The sequence below is a fragment of the Anser brachyrhynchus genome, assembly GCF_964034855.1.
Source record: "Anser brachyrhynchus genome assembly, chromosome: 20".
Classification (NCBI taxonomy): domain Eukaryota; kingdom Metazoa; phylum Chordata; class Aves; order Anseriformes; family Anatidae; genus Anser; species Anser brachyrhynchus.
This window is the reverse complement of record NC_137713.1, coordinates 3054106-3071538: the sequence shown is the minus strand read 5'-3', so window position 1 is coordinate 3071538 and position 17433 is coordinate 3054106. Positions and strand designations below refer to the sequence as shown.

Genomic DNA, 17433 nt, shown 5'->3' with positions numbered 1-17433 from the left:
TTTGCAAGTGTTTTGCTTTTTAGCTTACACATTTCTTAGCATTCCAGAGCACATGTTAAACTTCATGTAAATATTGTGTTTATATTTTATGACAATGCTGTGACTTCAAATTTGAGTGGTAAGAGGAAAAGAGTCATCATTATTTTAGCCTTCAGTATATATTTGTGTAAGACAGCACTTACTCTACAGCACAGCTGAAAATCGTGATAACCTTTTAAGTATATAGCATTAGTTAGTAAACATGCTACCAGACAAAAAAAGACAAGATTGATGAATGCCACGAATATCAAAGAAAACAGAAAAATAAGCGTGTTTCTACCTGAGGTAGCATCAATCACTGTTGAAACTCCTCTGCGATCAGAAACCGGACGTGATGACCCCGGCATGCTAACAGGTTCTGAACGAACTGGCTGGATCCTAAATGGTAAGTTATAGTTACCACCTGGGTCAAAATCGTTGCTCAGGAGGGCTACAACCAAATCACAAACCTGAAATAGGTGACCAATTAAGCAACTACTTATTTTGAAATCTGCCAATAGTTAAAAATTTTCCTTCACTTCGTGGTGCCGAGGTATGGATAATCCATCTACAGACAGATCAAGACTATACACAATGTGAATATCCCTAAATTATGTCTCAGATGTGAGTACCACCCCCTCCCCCAAATAAACCCACCCTATCCAAACTGCTTAAAATTCTTCCAGAACAGCAGCAATTTCTTTACCAGCTTAGGAGAAAAGGTACATCTGTAAATGCCTACTACTTTTGTTGTGTATGTATATATATATATTAATTTATACACCTATATATTCATTTCTTAACTTTCTGCTTTCTGTTAATGTATGCATATAGATAACATAAAAATATCATTTAATAACATATTTTACATTTATATCCTTACTTGCAGGAGCAATCATATGCAAGGAGAAATCACATATTTCAAAAGCATGTATTTTCAGCCCAAGGCCAACCTGCTCACTTTTAATAGGACTGGTCATTGTTAAATGTTGTTAAATCTTGAGAGCTACTGGACAGGGCACAGAAACAAATGGTGCATAAAGTAGTTCTACAAAATTGCTTGCTATCCATAACTTTAAATCCGCATTTAGCCCCACTCTTCTAGGCCACCCCCTCCCAATTCCAAATCAACCAATGTCAAAAGACAGATGAATTAAATACATGAAAAAGAAGAAAGCAATGAAAGAAGGAAGCAATGAAAATGGAAAAAAAAAGGGGGGGGGGGGGGGGAAATATTCCAGAAGCTCCCTTACTCTTTGAACATACTGGCCACTTCATGGCACAACGCTCCTACTCATGACTGAGAGAATTATCTTTTAAAGTAATGCAGAACTGTAAAAGCTAAGACAATGCTGAGCAAGGCCACCTTTCAAGGCCACCTACAATGAAAGAACACACTTTTTACTATCTTTCATTGTAATTTACACAGGAAGAGGTGGCAAAATGGAATCTAAGCTGTTTGGCCTGGATGAATTTTTATTGTTGTTGAGTCGTACGCTTTTCTCAGACTTTCATCTGGACAAGCTTGATGAAAACTATTACAGGTTCTACACAGATGGCCTCATTTAAGCATAAGGTAAGGTATTCACACAACAAATGTGAAACAGCTCAGAAATTCATTTTATGCTTACCTGAGACTATTGAGATCAAGATCATCGGTATCGAAGTCCAGAAGAGGCTGCGGGGTGTCACTGGGACCATGCGACTGCAGCACTGACGAACTGGATGAAATGACAGTGGTTTGGCCGGAGGGGTGAATTGTTTTGAACTGGAACTGGGGGCCCATCCACAGGCGCCGATGAGGCCCGGTGTGAGTCACTATTTCAACCTGTGGGAATATGGGAAACGGTCAACACAAAACTGCAACCGAATACACTGAGTGGTTCTTTCAATGCACCGAAGCTCCATACTCCTGTTGTTCTCGAGCAAAAAGAGCGTTTTGTGCCATCAGTTCAGGGAAACACTGAATTTCAGAACATCCTTGCTAGAGAAAGGATGCTGTAGCCAAAGGCAAGAGCTTCTTGAAGAGCTGTGAAAGCCCCTGAACCACCAGCTTTAGGACACTGCACCCAGTTCTTAAAACTGCTCAGAAGACTGTCAGTCCATCCTGGCCACCTCCACCTGGTCCTGTTCATTCCTCCCCCTGGCGTTACGAAATACACGCTATAACTCAACTGCTAAACATCTCCTGCTGTGGCAGCAAATGGGGGAACACAGTTCTGCCTGCACCTACATGAAGTGGACAGAGGAACTGAAAGCTTATTTTCCCCAAATATTCTTGTCAGTACCTTCAATCCTGACTAGGACACAAGATACACTTTTTAAAAGCAAGCTGTTACAGCTTTGTTCCAGCTGCTTTCTAAAAGTTCACACGTTAAACAGCACTGCTTCACATGTATGTAGTGCGAACTGTATATCAAATCAAAGCTCGTAATTATTGTTGGCATAGCTGAGGAAACTGCTGGCAGAGACCATCTTGCTGGAAAGCAACAAGATTTGTAACAGAGAGCAACGTGAAGTGCACTGTGAGACACTGAGCACCTCGGGTCACATTCATTACTATGCTGATGGGAGACAAGCATGTATGTGCAACACGGAGCTTAGAAGGGCAGACGCATACTGATTGAACTGAAATTCTGACAATTAAAACAAAGCTAAGGGTGTTGGCTTGCCATGAATAACCACACATACTTTATATAATAGGTGCATATGAGACATATATCCATGGGCATGTTTACGTGTGGATGTACACACAAACACAGACAGAAGTGTCACAGTTCCCTGCCTACTTCCAAAAGGCACAGAGAATACAGCGGGTGTATCTAATAAACAATAATTTCAAATACTCAAATTTTCCTTTAGGTATTGGCTCTCAATGAGTCTAGATATGAATTTCAGAAAATAAGTTATTTAAGCAAATAATGCATTCAAAATGCTTTTGAGAAATGTCTTTTCATGCTGATAGCTATACACCTGATAAGTATCAACTTTTACAAACTGAAATATGTCAACTCTAGGAATACAAACAACCATGGGAATTTAAGAATGTAACATTTTCGGCAATGTACATGATCAGGATTCGGCCTTGTAAATAGAAGAGCAAACAACAGTCCTCAGTAATAGAATTAAAAAATAAATAAAACAGCTTTTAAAGATCAGAAACAGGCAACGTGAAATGAAAATACTAAGCTCTGGTAAACTCATATTTTTAAGATGACAAAAACAGACTGCTAAATTCCTATAAATTTTTGCTAAAACAATGATTAGCTTCACACGAAGAATGTAATTTAGTAAGCAAGTTCATGAAAATATATTTTTGTATCTCTATGACATGCAAGTGCATCTTACAGTCTTCTTTACTCATATATGTGTACTAATAGTGATTCTTAATTCTTTAAGAAACAATTTTAAACACTGGATAATGTTCTAAGTTCTCTGCTAACGTAAAATGACAAATGCACAGCCTATTTAGCACTACTTCCATCTTTGCATTTATCTTAGCGTAACTCAGATTGACTGTAGATGTTTCTGAGTCAAGTAGCTTTTATGTAGCAGTGTAAATTAGGCCACAGATAAAGTAATCTGTATATTTTAAGCTTGAAACCATCAGTGTCACAGAGCCGAGAGGTAAACAGATGCCTTTGCAATTTTACTGAGGCTATGGCCAGATGTTCCTATTCACTCTCCTGTTGTGTGCAGGACAAACATATTGTATCTACTTCACACTGACAGCACACATTACCCACTGTTCTAATTGAAAAGTTGAAGTGAAGGGCAGTGTTTTTTCACTGCATGCTGTTACTGTTGATAACAACACTTTAATTTTGAAAAACATACTTGCACTTTAGGCTTAATCTAAAGTGGCTTGCTTAGAGAATGCTAGCATCTTCATGCTCAAAAGAGATATCATCACTCGTTTCACTTAGCAAAAATTAAACATTCCCGAAGCAATCTCTGAATTATCTGTGTTCTGAGGGATGTCACTTTTTTTTTCCTTACATTTAGTCTGGTAGGGGGATAGACGTGATGAAGTCTGAGCAGTCTTAAGTTCCTTTGACATTGTTTATCTTCCAAGAGTTAGCAGTATACCAACCCTCATAACATGGGTTTACTTTACTCTTTTTCCCTGAGGTTGCCCACCATACTGCTAAGTCACCAAAACAGGCAGATAAGTTCAACTATCCAAACAGTACTGGAGAGGTTTTACAAGTATAAGGAATACTACAGGTGAAATCTTGGCCCCAGTAAGCTCAGTCACAAAATTCCCATTGACTACAGTGATCCACTAGTTTCACCATCTTTATGCTCTGAGAAATCAGAGACAAACTAAGCCAACAAGTTACATGAACGTGTAGTTATGTTTGAAAATTTAGGCCGGGTTAAGTGGATTTACAAGAATAAATTCCCCAATGAATGCAACTCCCAGGGGGGTGCATGTGGAAACCCACCTTCTCATTTTAGGAAAATGTTGTGTATGATTTATACACCAGCAGGAGAAGCAAATCACATCTGCAAATATTTAATATTCATGAAATGATGCCACATAGCTCAGCAACACATTTAATGCCTCACTCCCATAATAACATTGTCCTTAAAACGAAGGAAACCCACATATTTTGTCAGGATGAAAACCACGTATCAGGTACCTATAATTGCTTTAGTAAATCCAAAGCATTCTTAAATTTTATTTATTTCTCTCTAGCCTTTTATTTCTAAAAGGACCTAATTCTCGGTGTATTATTCATGACTTACAATCTTAAACTGAAGTTAAGCTTTGAGCCAAATCATCAAGCATTTACTGAGTTCTTAAAAAGAAGCTTCACTTACTGAAACAAGGCAAGAATGGCTAAAATTACCAAGATTTAATCTCATATAAAAATATTTCACCAAGCAGGATTATTTTAATGCACCATAGTATTTGTATCTAGCCATAGCTCGAAGCGATTATCAGCTAGGAATGCACTAACAGAAAATCAGGGAAAAAAGGAAATAAACCAGTTAATCTACCATTTTTACACTAAATTGCAGTGAGTATAACACAGGTCACAACTGAAAAGGCATCCTTATTTTGCTAAGCCCACTTTTGTATCCATGTCTGAAGAGGACCATGTCAGGAGAAAAATGTAGTTAGTTAATTTCTGTGGACAAATTAAACTTCTTACTTTACCCTGAACTTGCCCAGGATGTGACTTGTGCCAATAATGACTGGGGCTTTATATAGTTTTTAATATAGTTTGTATAAAACTTAAAGACAGTCAAACTCCTACAGTGTTAAGTCAGGAGTGAAGTCAGTTTTACACAAGGCAATAGCCATGGTCCACTGGGAGTTTACTTTCAATTCTGAGCAAAGTTGTGGATTTTACTTCTAGTGGACATTATTACTGTTTCACTTCTGTACTGGAATGTTCCGTAAGAGCATACCTGTGAAAGCCACTCTTCATCCTCTTGTCCGCTGTGGTCAGATGCTAAGCTGTCATACGACTCATGTCGAGTGATAGGTCCAGGGCTTCCTGGTGGAACCACTGAAAACAAAACAAACAAACAAAAACACACACACAAAAAAAATTAAAAAATCAGATTTATTTTTAGATGTTTTTTTAAAAAGCTTTTTCAGTAAGTTATCGGTACAGAAACATATGTATTTCCCTAAATCTGTGGTGATATGCTGGAGCACAGAAGGAGCTCAAATATTGATATCAAGCGATGAAGAGATTTGTTCTTCAAACCTGAATGTATATATACAGCTACTATGATAACCCAATTGACTCGTCTTCTTTTAACTTTAAATGCTTAGTGAACAGACAGAACAGCTCCAGCACAGACGACAACCATCTGTCTTAAGGAATTTAACACTGAGAAATGCCACTGTCAGTGATGTAAGCCTTTTCTGCAAACTTTTCAGCAAAATTTGAATTATGTTAAAGCACGCTGACAACAGCTATCCTGAGGCACTGGGACAGGTGCTGTTCTTGAACACAGACTACTCCAAGACTTCATGAATTGAAAGATCGCTCTCATTTTGACATTACCATGGTTAATTCAAACCCGACTTCATGAGCAACTTGGTTTTTAGCCTTTGATGTTTCTTTCAGTTCAATTGTAAGAGCATCGTTATCATAGTGTCACCTTACCATTACAGTAGTTAACAATGTGTTTGTTAAGAATCCACAACAGAGCAAAGTTTGGTATTTCATTTGCTACAATGACTGAATACTGAGATTATTTCACTGTCCTGTAAAACACCAGAAATTCTGTATTCAGGTGTTACATTGCACTATAGTAATACTCCATAGTACCTCATAATAACTTTGGACAGATAAGAAAAACCCTTCCTGCAGCTGCAAGTGACACAAATAATTAGAAAGAGGCATTATTTCAAGCTGAGAGATAAATTCATCAGCAGCTATTAAGAAGAACAGTCCAGACACAATCTCCAAGAAATCCACAGCCTACAAACTCCCTTGAACTGAAGCACCTCCTTCCAGCCACTACCACAGATCCTCAGCTGGGTAAATTTTTGGTTTGACTCACCATCAGATCTGTCCACAGTGCTCACCAGTAAACCTTTTATTAACAGCATCATGAGAATCTTATATTACTGCGATGACTTAAATACTTACGTCCGTGTGGTTTTCAAAAGACAAATGAATAACCTCAATTCACAGAGCAAAACTAAGTTAATTTTGTTATTCATTGCTCTCGTTCTTCTTTATATAGACTCATTGCAACAGAAAATTTCAAGTTGTTCAGCTCTGTGGACTGCATGATATCCAAAAACACTTTAAAAACTATTCCTGTTTATGCATACAACTTTGGAGAAAATCACAATTTAGTGTTCAAGTACTACCACAAAAAAAGCCAGATAATTTTAAACTCATTATTGTAAAGATTAATATTTCATGATTCCTGGTCCTTGAGTCCTTTAAAGATGTCAGCAAAGCTTACAGCCTAGCTACTTTACTTCTAAGGCAGCGGCGTCACATTGCTTTGACTAAAACTTCATGCTTGAGAAAGCTGAAAACCAGTGCACTGCAAGCGAGCACCCAAGACAATAGGACAGGTGCTATTTTCCATTTTCTGGTACCTGCTTATTGTCAGGGCCTGGCAGAGGCCCGGATCCAACACTACGAAACCCTCCCCACCTTGAGGGAAGAGCAGACACTGCAAAAGCAAATCACAACAAGCAAATGCAACTATGGCATTTTTTACTGTGGTAAAATCAGAGTTCACGCTATGGTGATAAGAAACCAGACTATACTAAAATTAGAACCAATATTTTAATATTCACATAATCTAAGAATGACTCAAAGTTTTTAAAATTGTTTTTTAAGAACTACATTATTATGGGGTCGACCTTTATGTGTCAAGTTTCCATCCACTACAAATTTTTACAGGCGTGTTGTAAACTCCTAATAATAGGAATTTATAATGGCAAAGCAGACACAACCGTAACCATAAATACAGAACGGCGCCTCTGCAATATAAACAGCACAGGCTTTTCATAAATCCATATATTATATGAAAAAAAAAAGGGATTTCCATCCTGCTTTTTTAAGTGGGTATCTAAACGCAACCTCAGCCATGGAGCCATTGGTAACACCTCCACACTAGTGAGGTCTGAAAGCTGCAATATACCCTACTCAGATCTGGGCCTAGCTTATTACACAACAGAAGTGTAATACGTTAGGATAATATATATATAGAGAGAGAGGCCCAGTATATAATATATATATATAGAGAGAGGCCCAGTCTCACGAGAGGTCACGATGGGAAGCCGCCACCCGTAATGGCTGCCGCCGTCGCGCGCTGAGGCGAGCTCGAGGCCCAGGGGTGCCTCAGGAGCCTTGGGCCTGCCCACATACGCGCCTCAGCAGCTCCGGGCGTTATTGCAGCGCTGTGTGCTCGTCAGTTTTCAAAGTAATATAGGAACTATTCATCTCTGTCATGACTGCAGTGACAGATGTAATTCCGTGACTTACAGATGGGTCTCTCTAGCCCGTATCAAACTTGGCATTAAGACAATCCACACACCGTCCTGGGTTACAAACTGCTGACGATTCACAGTACATACCTTAATATGAAACCGACACGTCCATACTTCCCCCTTACCGGTGAAGTTTATATTTGAAACCAACGAAACAAAGCCATTATTTTGACACGTTTTGCTGTTGCCCTAATCTTCCCCATATCTCCCGACTCCCCGACCATAAATCGCGCTGACTGCAGAAACGCCTGTTTCTGAGGGCACAGCTGATCGACTGCAGCTTTCCTGCTATCGAGCGCCGCTAACAAACTGCTCATGACTCTAGCAGATGTTTTTGCTTTCAAACCAACGGGAACTTTATGGACTGTTCTGAACTTTTTTTTGTTCCTTCTATCCCAGGGGCAAGTACTAGAGCTGTCAAGATTCGGGAAACTGCTATCCAGTGACTAGCAGCAAAAATGCTGGCCTGGGGAGCAGCATCCACACTGCTCTGTCACCCTATTTCTCCACTGTGCAATAATACTCTTATGGCAAGCTGAACACTACATTTTACTGGATATTCAAGACAGCTTGACAATAAAAAAGAAACAAAATTCAATTTTAGCAACAGTTTTGGTCCTATACCGTATTGCCTTCTCCTGTACGATTCCAGCTTTGCATCGGTCTCGTGATCACCCACTTCAGTGCAGCTTCGGACTGCAGCATTAACTCTTTCTACCAAAAAGTGACGACATGCTGAATTCCACGGAAAAGCTCTGCCTTCGAGTTCACCAGCAGGGCAACAGTGATAAAGCCTCAGCTGAGGTCAAACCTCAGTAATTTATTTTGCTATTTAATAAAATAGCATTTATGTACCACACCTATCACAAAAGCAGGCATTTAAAAAAGAGTCTGGTTTTGATAGCAGGATCCCATAACGATGGTCCCAGCCTTACCACAGGCAAAGCACGCTCAACTCCCACTGCCCTTAGTGGGAGCATGCAGCATTTTGTGAGATATGACCTTATAAGACAAGTGATCCTTGCTGGAGATTTGCCATTGCTATACTGCTTATTACAGATATACATACAGTCATTTTTTTTCAAGTTAAAAATGGCCTTGAAGCTACAGGAGCAATTATGTCCTAAAAATCCAAAAGCTATTTTTTCTGCATTTCTGGGTCACACACCTCTTGCATCGTTATCAACTATTCAGTTCCAGGATGAGATTAATTTAAGTTTGGAGGGACATTTCCAGGAAATTGGCTTAAAAGTACTATTTTATCTTCTTGCCTAATTTTTTAAAAAACTGAATTCCAACTTGAAAATACGACAGCTTCATACACATCAGTGCAAATATTCTTACGCTGTAACATACAGTTTTTCAATTTTGAAAGAATTTCACTATAATGCTACACAATAATAATTCAAAATTCAAAATTTTCAATGGCTTTGTATCAAGTACTTTTTCTTGCACTCTTGTAATTTCTCTTTCATTGGGAAAAAGTCATGTGTGTCACAAACAGACAAGGAGCAAGCCCTTCTTGCACAGAGATATTTTATTGGCAATTGCAAGTGCCAATAAATCCAATGCTTTGTGTCTAAGCTATGCCAATTTTTAATTTCTTGCTATGCTTACTCCATCATCTGGAACAAACACATATCAAATATCAGAACGCAACTCTGTTTACTTTAAAAGTGAGCAAACAGAGGAATTTGTTCAAGTACCTGCAGAGTGAAAAAAACTACAACAAAAAAAAATGAACAGTTATTAAAAATCTAAGGTGAGAATTAAAACATACAATTTTTATCTATGCAGCATAACACGAGTTTCCAAGGCTCATTCATAAATGCAAAAACCATAAGCAAGCTTGCATGCACTCAAAGTCACTTTTAAAAACTGGAGTGCTACACACTGCAGAAATCAGGGCTTTGTCATAAATATCTGGTAAGAGGCAAAATCACCTTTGAGCTGCTCAAAAGCGCTACTGGGGACTTCAGTCTCTGTTCTTCCAGTGAAAAGTGATCTACATCAACACTAAACCTGGAATATATTCCTATCTATCCCTCTACTCTGACTATCTCTACTGAATCTTTCCCCCTTTAACTAAGGAAAATCAGAATCTGAGTGAAAACTGTTGTTCTTCATCTTCTTTCTTGACCTGAACATGGTCCCTTCATTTTCATCCCTCAAAATAAAAGGTGCAAGTGCTTACCAATGCTCTAAGGTAAAGTTAAAATAAATATATAAGGAAATAAATAAATAAATGAATGAATGAATAAATAAAAATAATCCACAAGCATCTTTCTGTGCAGTAACATGATTAATGTTACTACTATAGCGAAGATCATTAAAGGCAAGGGTCTAAAAACATTACCAACTTAGTCACTTGGGTGATAACTGTTAGTGCTAGGAAAACTGCACAGAAATGACTGCAGAGACAAAAGTTTCACAAGCCAAAACAAAGGCTGAAGTACATCTGAGCTGGTATTCCTCTGAAACTCTAGGACCCAATTCACACAGTTCAATGATTAAGTATGAAAAAAAAAATTGTTCTGAAACCTTGCCATGACATTTAGTGATAAATAAAACAAACAATTTATATTAAGCTTAGGAATAATTTGCATAGGCATTCTTGGTGCGTAAGCAAGACCTACACTAATACACATGTTTGGCGAATATTGGAATTAACAAAGAGTGCTTTTGTTCACAGACGGGATAATTATACAATAAATACCTAGACCTAAGACAAATCATTATTCATTCAAAAATTATAAATTGTCATCTTTCAGCAGCACAGAAGTGTTGGAACAAAGAAACACTACGGCTCAATTGTGTGCACACTTATGGTTTTAATTTGTGAACAATAAATCATTAGTTTTACTTAGTTTTGTGTACTTCTTGAACCAAAAGGTTTTAATTTTCTCATTTATATAAATAAGCTTTACACAATTCAATTTAATTGAGAGTTATATACGAAATTCCCAATGTGCTCTTTTCTAAAGGATGTATGTTTGTCCAAATTAAGAGCAAACAAAGGCATTTGCAGACTATAAAGACTATTTGTTCTGTGCTGCCTGCCATACACACATGCATGCAGACACCCAGAAAACTTTCCTTTATTTCAACTGAAAACACAGAATTTATCATTTAAAATAAGATTCTGTAATCTAGCAGAAACAGAAACAATGTGCTCTTAACTAATTCATCAAGGCCAAAGCCTGTCCTTCATCTACGTGCAAGGGAAACAGGTATACAAACTAAACATCGCATACCCCCTGGTTTCATATAAATCACACAAACATCTGATTTTGATGCTTTTTCTGTGATTCCTAAGTTACATCTAAAATGATCACAAGTGGCTTAGAGACCTGAGGTAATCACATGCTTGTCAACAAGCTTCAGGATTACTTCTTTTAAAATTAAACTCCACAATCTGAATGATTTACTTCATGCTACTCTGGAACTACTGGCGCATTGGTTACATCACGTTACGCGTGACAAGTAGAATGTGACAGTTCTGGTCTAGGTCTACATGGCGCCACCTCAAAACCAACAGGTCCACCTCTTTTCCTTCTTACAGATAGGATCTCACTTCCTCAGAGGTCGGTTTTGTTATCCTGCAGTTGGGTGACTTGCTTCAGCAAAGCCTTTCCATGCAATTCGAGTCCAACAACCGCTGACAGAGTTTCACTGCACGCATGTTCCTGCGCCTGCCCTTCCAGCACGTAGCTCTACGACTGCTGGCTCTACCTCTGCTCAAGTTTGACAGTAAAGTGAAAACCAGATTTTGCTTTTAGACACAATTTTACAGCCACATTTAAAATAAACTGTTTGTAGTTTGGTGATATGCTTTATGTATTTTTACTTGTGGCTATATGTTAGTGAGCAAAGTTCTGTTTTTAATGCATTTTTCAGCATGTAAACTTCTGCAGGAGGATTCCGTGCAAATTAAAATATACTCTTTCACCCAAAACTTCTCTCCCGTCAATTTTTTTCTAATGTTATGACTGTTTCTAATATTCTTATACGCATAAACATCATAAAATTACACTAAAAAAAATCTACAAATCAGTAACTTAGCCAGCCTAACAGTTATTTCGTAACATCAATTGACTTACAGATTTATTCATTCGTTATTTGTATATTGACCATAGTTTATTAGGTGCTTTATAGACCATCCATTCTCTGTATCAGCACTTTAATCTTAAAGGAATAGTCAGGACTGCAAGCAGGATATGAGTTCTCCTTAGGTTTTCTCCAGCTTTGATGACTGCTTTACTTGCTCCTTACTTTACACTGGTTTGACAGCCGACAGCCTGGATTTTTTTTCCCCAAGAAAGTACTGATCAGGTATTCAGACATCACCGTTACTCTTGGTCGCACCACAAGAGAGGTGAATCTCCATCGTGTTCAAGTCCCTTCCTTGTCTTAAGTTCCCACAGGAAAACCATGAAGTACAATAAGCATTTAAATCTGGGCAGAGCTAGAACCTGATATTACTCCCAGTACTGAGCACCTTAAGGCTGCTCAACACTTTAAATACTCAGACTGTGAGCAGACTATCAGTTCTGTATCAAAGGATAACATATATATTCTGTCCTGAGTTAAAGAATAATTTCAACTGCACAAACCTGTGGTGAAATCCATCTGATGGCCATCTTTAAGGAATTATGGAAGAGGTAACTATTTCTATAATTCACTGACTTCAAAAGTATGTTTGACATTATTGTCGGGAAAATTATGTTAACCATGGATTACTGTTACAATCAAAGTATGTAGTGAGAAGTCAAGAGGCTTAGTAGTAAATTTTCAAAGCGGTGCATGGGGATTTACCCGTTTGACTCCCATTAACGTCAATAGGAGTCGCGCGGCTAAATCCCTGTACACTGCTTTGAAAACTGACCCCTTCGTGTTGATGGACCCCTCTCTAAGAAGTTCCAGATGACCATGTAAGAATAGTAAAGAACTGTTTCAGCATGTGCCCTTGTTCATTATTGTTGTTTGTACACATCTGAAAGTATTTTAATTCCTATATGCAGTGCTGTTTCCAGCATTTAGTATATAAAATACGGATTAAGATGGGCAAGTCCTCAGTAATCTGACGAAGCCATACACATGCCCATGTATATATATCAAAAAACTGACACAGGTTGGCAGCCTCCAAAACACCCTACAGAGTTAATTTTTATCCACTTTGTCTATATTATTTCACAAACAGCAATTATGGCTGAAGAACATATCAGGATTTAGTACATTGCTCATATGCAATGATGCAGCTCTTTCATGGAATGATACCTGACCTGTTTCTGTTTACCCCAATCAGTCCAATGCTCAGTCAGAAATTAAATTTGCTTCCCTTTACCACTTAATCCTGTTTCCTGTAGGGAGCAGGAAGTACAGGTTACAGTTTTAGGGAAACTTAGCTTCCCCTTAAAAAAAGACCATGAACTACAATTTCATTAGAAACATCTTTTTTTGGAGCAGGAAGGTGATCCAGATTAGCTTGCAATCTGTTATGCCCTGAAATGTAAGAAGCAAACCTGAAAATTCCATTTTCACTGTTTGTGACTACTGCCAGGAAAACCCAAATACTCAGAGAAAAAAAAAAAGGAAACAGTATACTTGTTCAGTAATCTGTGGTTGATACCATGAAAATACAAAACAAAATTTAACAAATCAGACAATATAAAAATAAAATGTATTTTTAGATATTTTTATGAAGTCAATGAAATGCATAGGGAAGAGAAGGAGTGGTGGGACCTAGGCTTATTTTAATTTGAAATGCTGAACAGAAGAATCTGTGAGAACACTACAGCAAACCTGTTTCAGTGTTGCAGTTAATAATTAGTTCTCTAAAATTCTGAAATTAGTTTTGGTGTTTGTTTTTTTTGTATATAAAAGAAGTCCTCTACAAAATTTCAAGGAATTATATATCATTCCACAAAGATCTGGACTTTTCAGGACATCTGAACAACTCCATATAAGCTACTGATGCACAGATCCAGGAAATTCATTTACTGCATGGCAATAACAAATTACAATTTCATGAAAAGGATACACTAGCTAGAGACAATTTCAAGTAGGAAGGATAATAATGGCAATCTGAGAATCCAGAAAATATAAAAAAATATATATAATTTCCCATCTGGATAATAAAGTTAAACATATGTACTCAAGTAAGTATGTGAAATCTCAGCTGTGTGCTGGCCGTACACAAAATACCCGAACAACACATCGCTGTTTCCCATCTTTAAGTCTATTGCTCTAACAGCTAACGCGGTTAGCTGCAATACTCTTGCTGAGAGTAGGGGTCGAAAAACCTGGCAGAATCATTCAATGTACCGAAAGGCTGTTTGTACATTTGCTCAGCACAGATGAAGGAGCACCCTCCACCCCCGCCCCCCTTCAGACTGTCCTTAGTTCTGCAAATCTTTCCTCTGTCACTCCGAACCTCCATGAACTGCGTGTGCTTTGCTGGGTCTTGCAGCTGCTGATTTAAGCCCAGACCACTCAATTGACACAATTTTGTGGACAGGCCCTCATCTGTGCTGTACAGGTGCATTGTTTAGACAACATTCATATGATTGGTGCATAAAAATTATGGCAGTTTAAATGTTAACGCACCCAGTAGCGCTTGCTCCAACCCTTCTATAGGGTTCAGAGCACAGCAGCTTGTATAAACTCAAGTGGGCTTCACCCACTTCAGCGTAAGGTCAGAGAGCTTTGTTTAGATAGCCTTCATCGGCAGATTATGTGGAACTGGCCAACTGTGCTCTGAAGTGCCACCAGTGCTGCTTCGGATCCAGTACCGCCAGCAGAGACGCCGATGGGCCGCTGCGAGCACCAGCTGCTCAGCCTCCTCCAGCCCAACTCATGTCTGACCACAGCCACGCAGAGAGGTCTCAGGAACAGAGCAAGAAGGCTTTGAACACCTCGTAACTACATGATAGCATAATTGTGGTTACAGAGCAGGCTCTGGTTGTGATCAGTTTTATTATTTGAAATCGAGCTTTGTTGTGACAGACATTGAACATATACACAGCGAGATGCAGCTCTTGCCTCGCAAACCATACTATCCACACACACACACTACAGATACATACATATAAATATATATATAGTATGTGGCATGTACCGTGACAGATACTCTTTCACATCAGCAAGAGAATGAACACACTATTAAATACATACATAGAAAAGAGTGCAAGAAAAAAATAGAGGTAGTAGGCTGAGACGCAGTGGAATACTGCGACTAATCACCAGTCCCAGTTCATCAGCCTGTTATTACCTGGCTGCCATCCTGTGCTCTGCTGCACACAGAAAAAGGCCTGCAGACCAGAATGACCAGATTCCTTACTGTACCTGCGCGGCCTAACTCAAATGGCAGCACTGTGGCTATGATTACGTGCATCACAGCTTGTTTTTCATAGTATCTGTCTTCACAGCACATATTCACAGTTATTTAATACACTTTCTACTCTTATTCTGAGTCCCACTTTCCACTGCACAGCATTCACTAGTTAGATGCATGGAATTTTTATTTCCATCAGTGGAATGTATGGAAGGAATATAAAATAGGCAATAAAGAACCACAATGTTGCTTAGAAACAAAAGTCTTGCTCAGGGTGCAGAGCTTTCATACAAGGGAGCAGGAAGTGCAAACAGGATGTCAGTGTTCAGATTATCTGTATAAAGTGTGTTATCATCCACCCCAAACAAACAATGAAGAAAGGTTAAACCCCTCCCTTTGAAGACAATGAAGAGTTATTAAGTTTGACTTCTAATGAAAGCCATTTTCAGTAAAATGCAAGATATGCCTAACAGTTGGTCTAGAAATGAAAATCTGTTGTAACACCCAAAAGTCAAAGGCAGCCATAAATGTAGACCTTAATCTTTCCAGGAATCCCTTAACGAAGTCTATAAAACTGATTATATCTTCAGGCCTAACTCAAGTGCAAATTCTTACTCAGAAATAAGTAACAGCCATGGAAGTATTACTTGGAGACCAGAACAGGAACAAAGAACGAGAATACAGAGTACTGGTTCAAATCCTAAAATTGTGAAATATGAATTACATAGCATTTACAATAAGCAATTAATGAGACAGCAGAAGCCTCAGCTACATGTCCATTTTTCTGAGAGAGCAGCACAATTTCCAGAAGTGGTCAGAGTGGGATAAAGAAAACACTGCATCATTCCTTTTAACACAACAGAAATGGTCTTTGATTATTTAAAAGCCAATTGCAAAGATCTGTCTTCAAAACCTCCTATTGGAGGTTTAATAGCAAAGAGGTGCAAGTACACTTACCAGCAACACTATAGTAAAGTAGAGACTTTTGTTTTAACAAAATCTATATTTATACGATTACATTTCCTATGGTTGAGGGCAGCTGTAATTAATGGATTTCCCTCCTTCCCCTAATGCAGTCATTTGTCAATTTAAACACAGAATGTCCAATCAATTTTGATGTATTTAGTAAGCAATTTGTCAAAGAGTACTGCATACCAGTTAATATATTAATTCTTGTCACTGGCCTGCTTCTGACAACTGCAGGTTGTCTCCACAAAATTAGTCCTGATGAGTCAAAACTCTTGCCAGGAATGTGAAGGTGCCCTTTCCAGAGTCAGAGGATAGAAATAATAACTCATTTTATTCAATACTTTTTTGGGGGAGAGCTTTTGCTCTGATTTTGAGGTGTTTTTTTTCATTAACATGTGAGTCATCCATGTTTCAGGTACCTGTAGTACAGATACCTCCAATGTTTGCATGCAGTGCTCTGCACAGCTCTCCTCCTGCTATCATGTTTGTTATGAGTGTCAGTCTAACTGTACCAGGTGAAGGTATTTATATTTTAAGAAAAAAATACAACAAGAATAAAATAGGACTATGTTTCCTTCCTTTGATGTGATTAGATTTATGAGTTGCACAGAACACAGGCAAATAAAAAGTGAATGCTAGAGACACAAATAAGATAAAATACTACGTGTTAAACCTGACAAGGGTAGGAGAGAAGCATCTAGCAACTAACACCCCACACTGAAGACCTGGAGGTTGTAATATATCTGAGGCTTCCACAATGAACTCTTACAAAAATAAGAGCAAATCTGAAATCTGCTCCACAAGAAGCTAAGGAGATTCTCAAGACTTATTTTCACTCTGACCAACTGCAAAAAGCCTGAAACATAAGCAGGACAAGCAGGTTGTAGAATTTAAAATATAAGTTCACTTTCGAGCTATGAACTTGGAGAAGAGTTCACATCTCCTGCTACCCACTTTCTCACCTCTCGCACCAGCCCTGGCTGCAACAAAGCGCTCAGGTAGACACAAACTGCATACTCTGATCCAGGTTTTTGCAGCAGATGTCACAGATGACCTCAAAGCAATCAAACAGCTGTGCTAATCCACTTACGAATACCCTTGGGATAAAGGTCTTGGACACTTGTTGTAC

The 17433-nt window shown here is 38.5% G+C and overlaps 1 protein-coding gene and 1 long non-coding RNA gene across 18 annotated transcripts in view; one reads left to right on the top strand and one right to left on the bottom strand.

The window, feature by feature from the left end:
• BCAS3 (BCAS3 microtubule associated cell migration factor) overlaps positions 1–17433 on the bottom strand; it is a 357411-nt gene that overhangs the window by 189109 nt on the left and 150869 nt on the right. For all 17 annotated transcript variants that reach the window (XR_013941294.1, XM_080563583.1, XM_080563582.1 and 14 more), the window contains 3 exons: positions 5440–5540; positions 1650–1846; positions 320–417 (listed from right to left, as the gene is read on the bottom strand). Coding sequence is in view for 16 of the 17 variants with exons in the window: in XM_080563583.1 (XP_080419709.1) it covers positions 320–417; positions 1650–1846; positions 5440–5540 (396 nt within the window). In the remaining variant the exon portion in view is untranslated. The remainder of the gene's footprint in view (positions 1–319; positions 418–1649; positions 1847–5439; positions 5541–17433) is intronic.
• LOC308181034 lies at positions 425–1251 on the top strand. Its single transcript, XR_013941300.1, has 2 exons — positions 425–642; positions 908–1251. It is a non-coding gene; the product is annotated as an uncharacterized lncRNA (long non-coding RNA).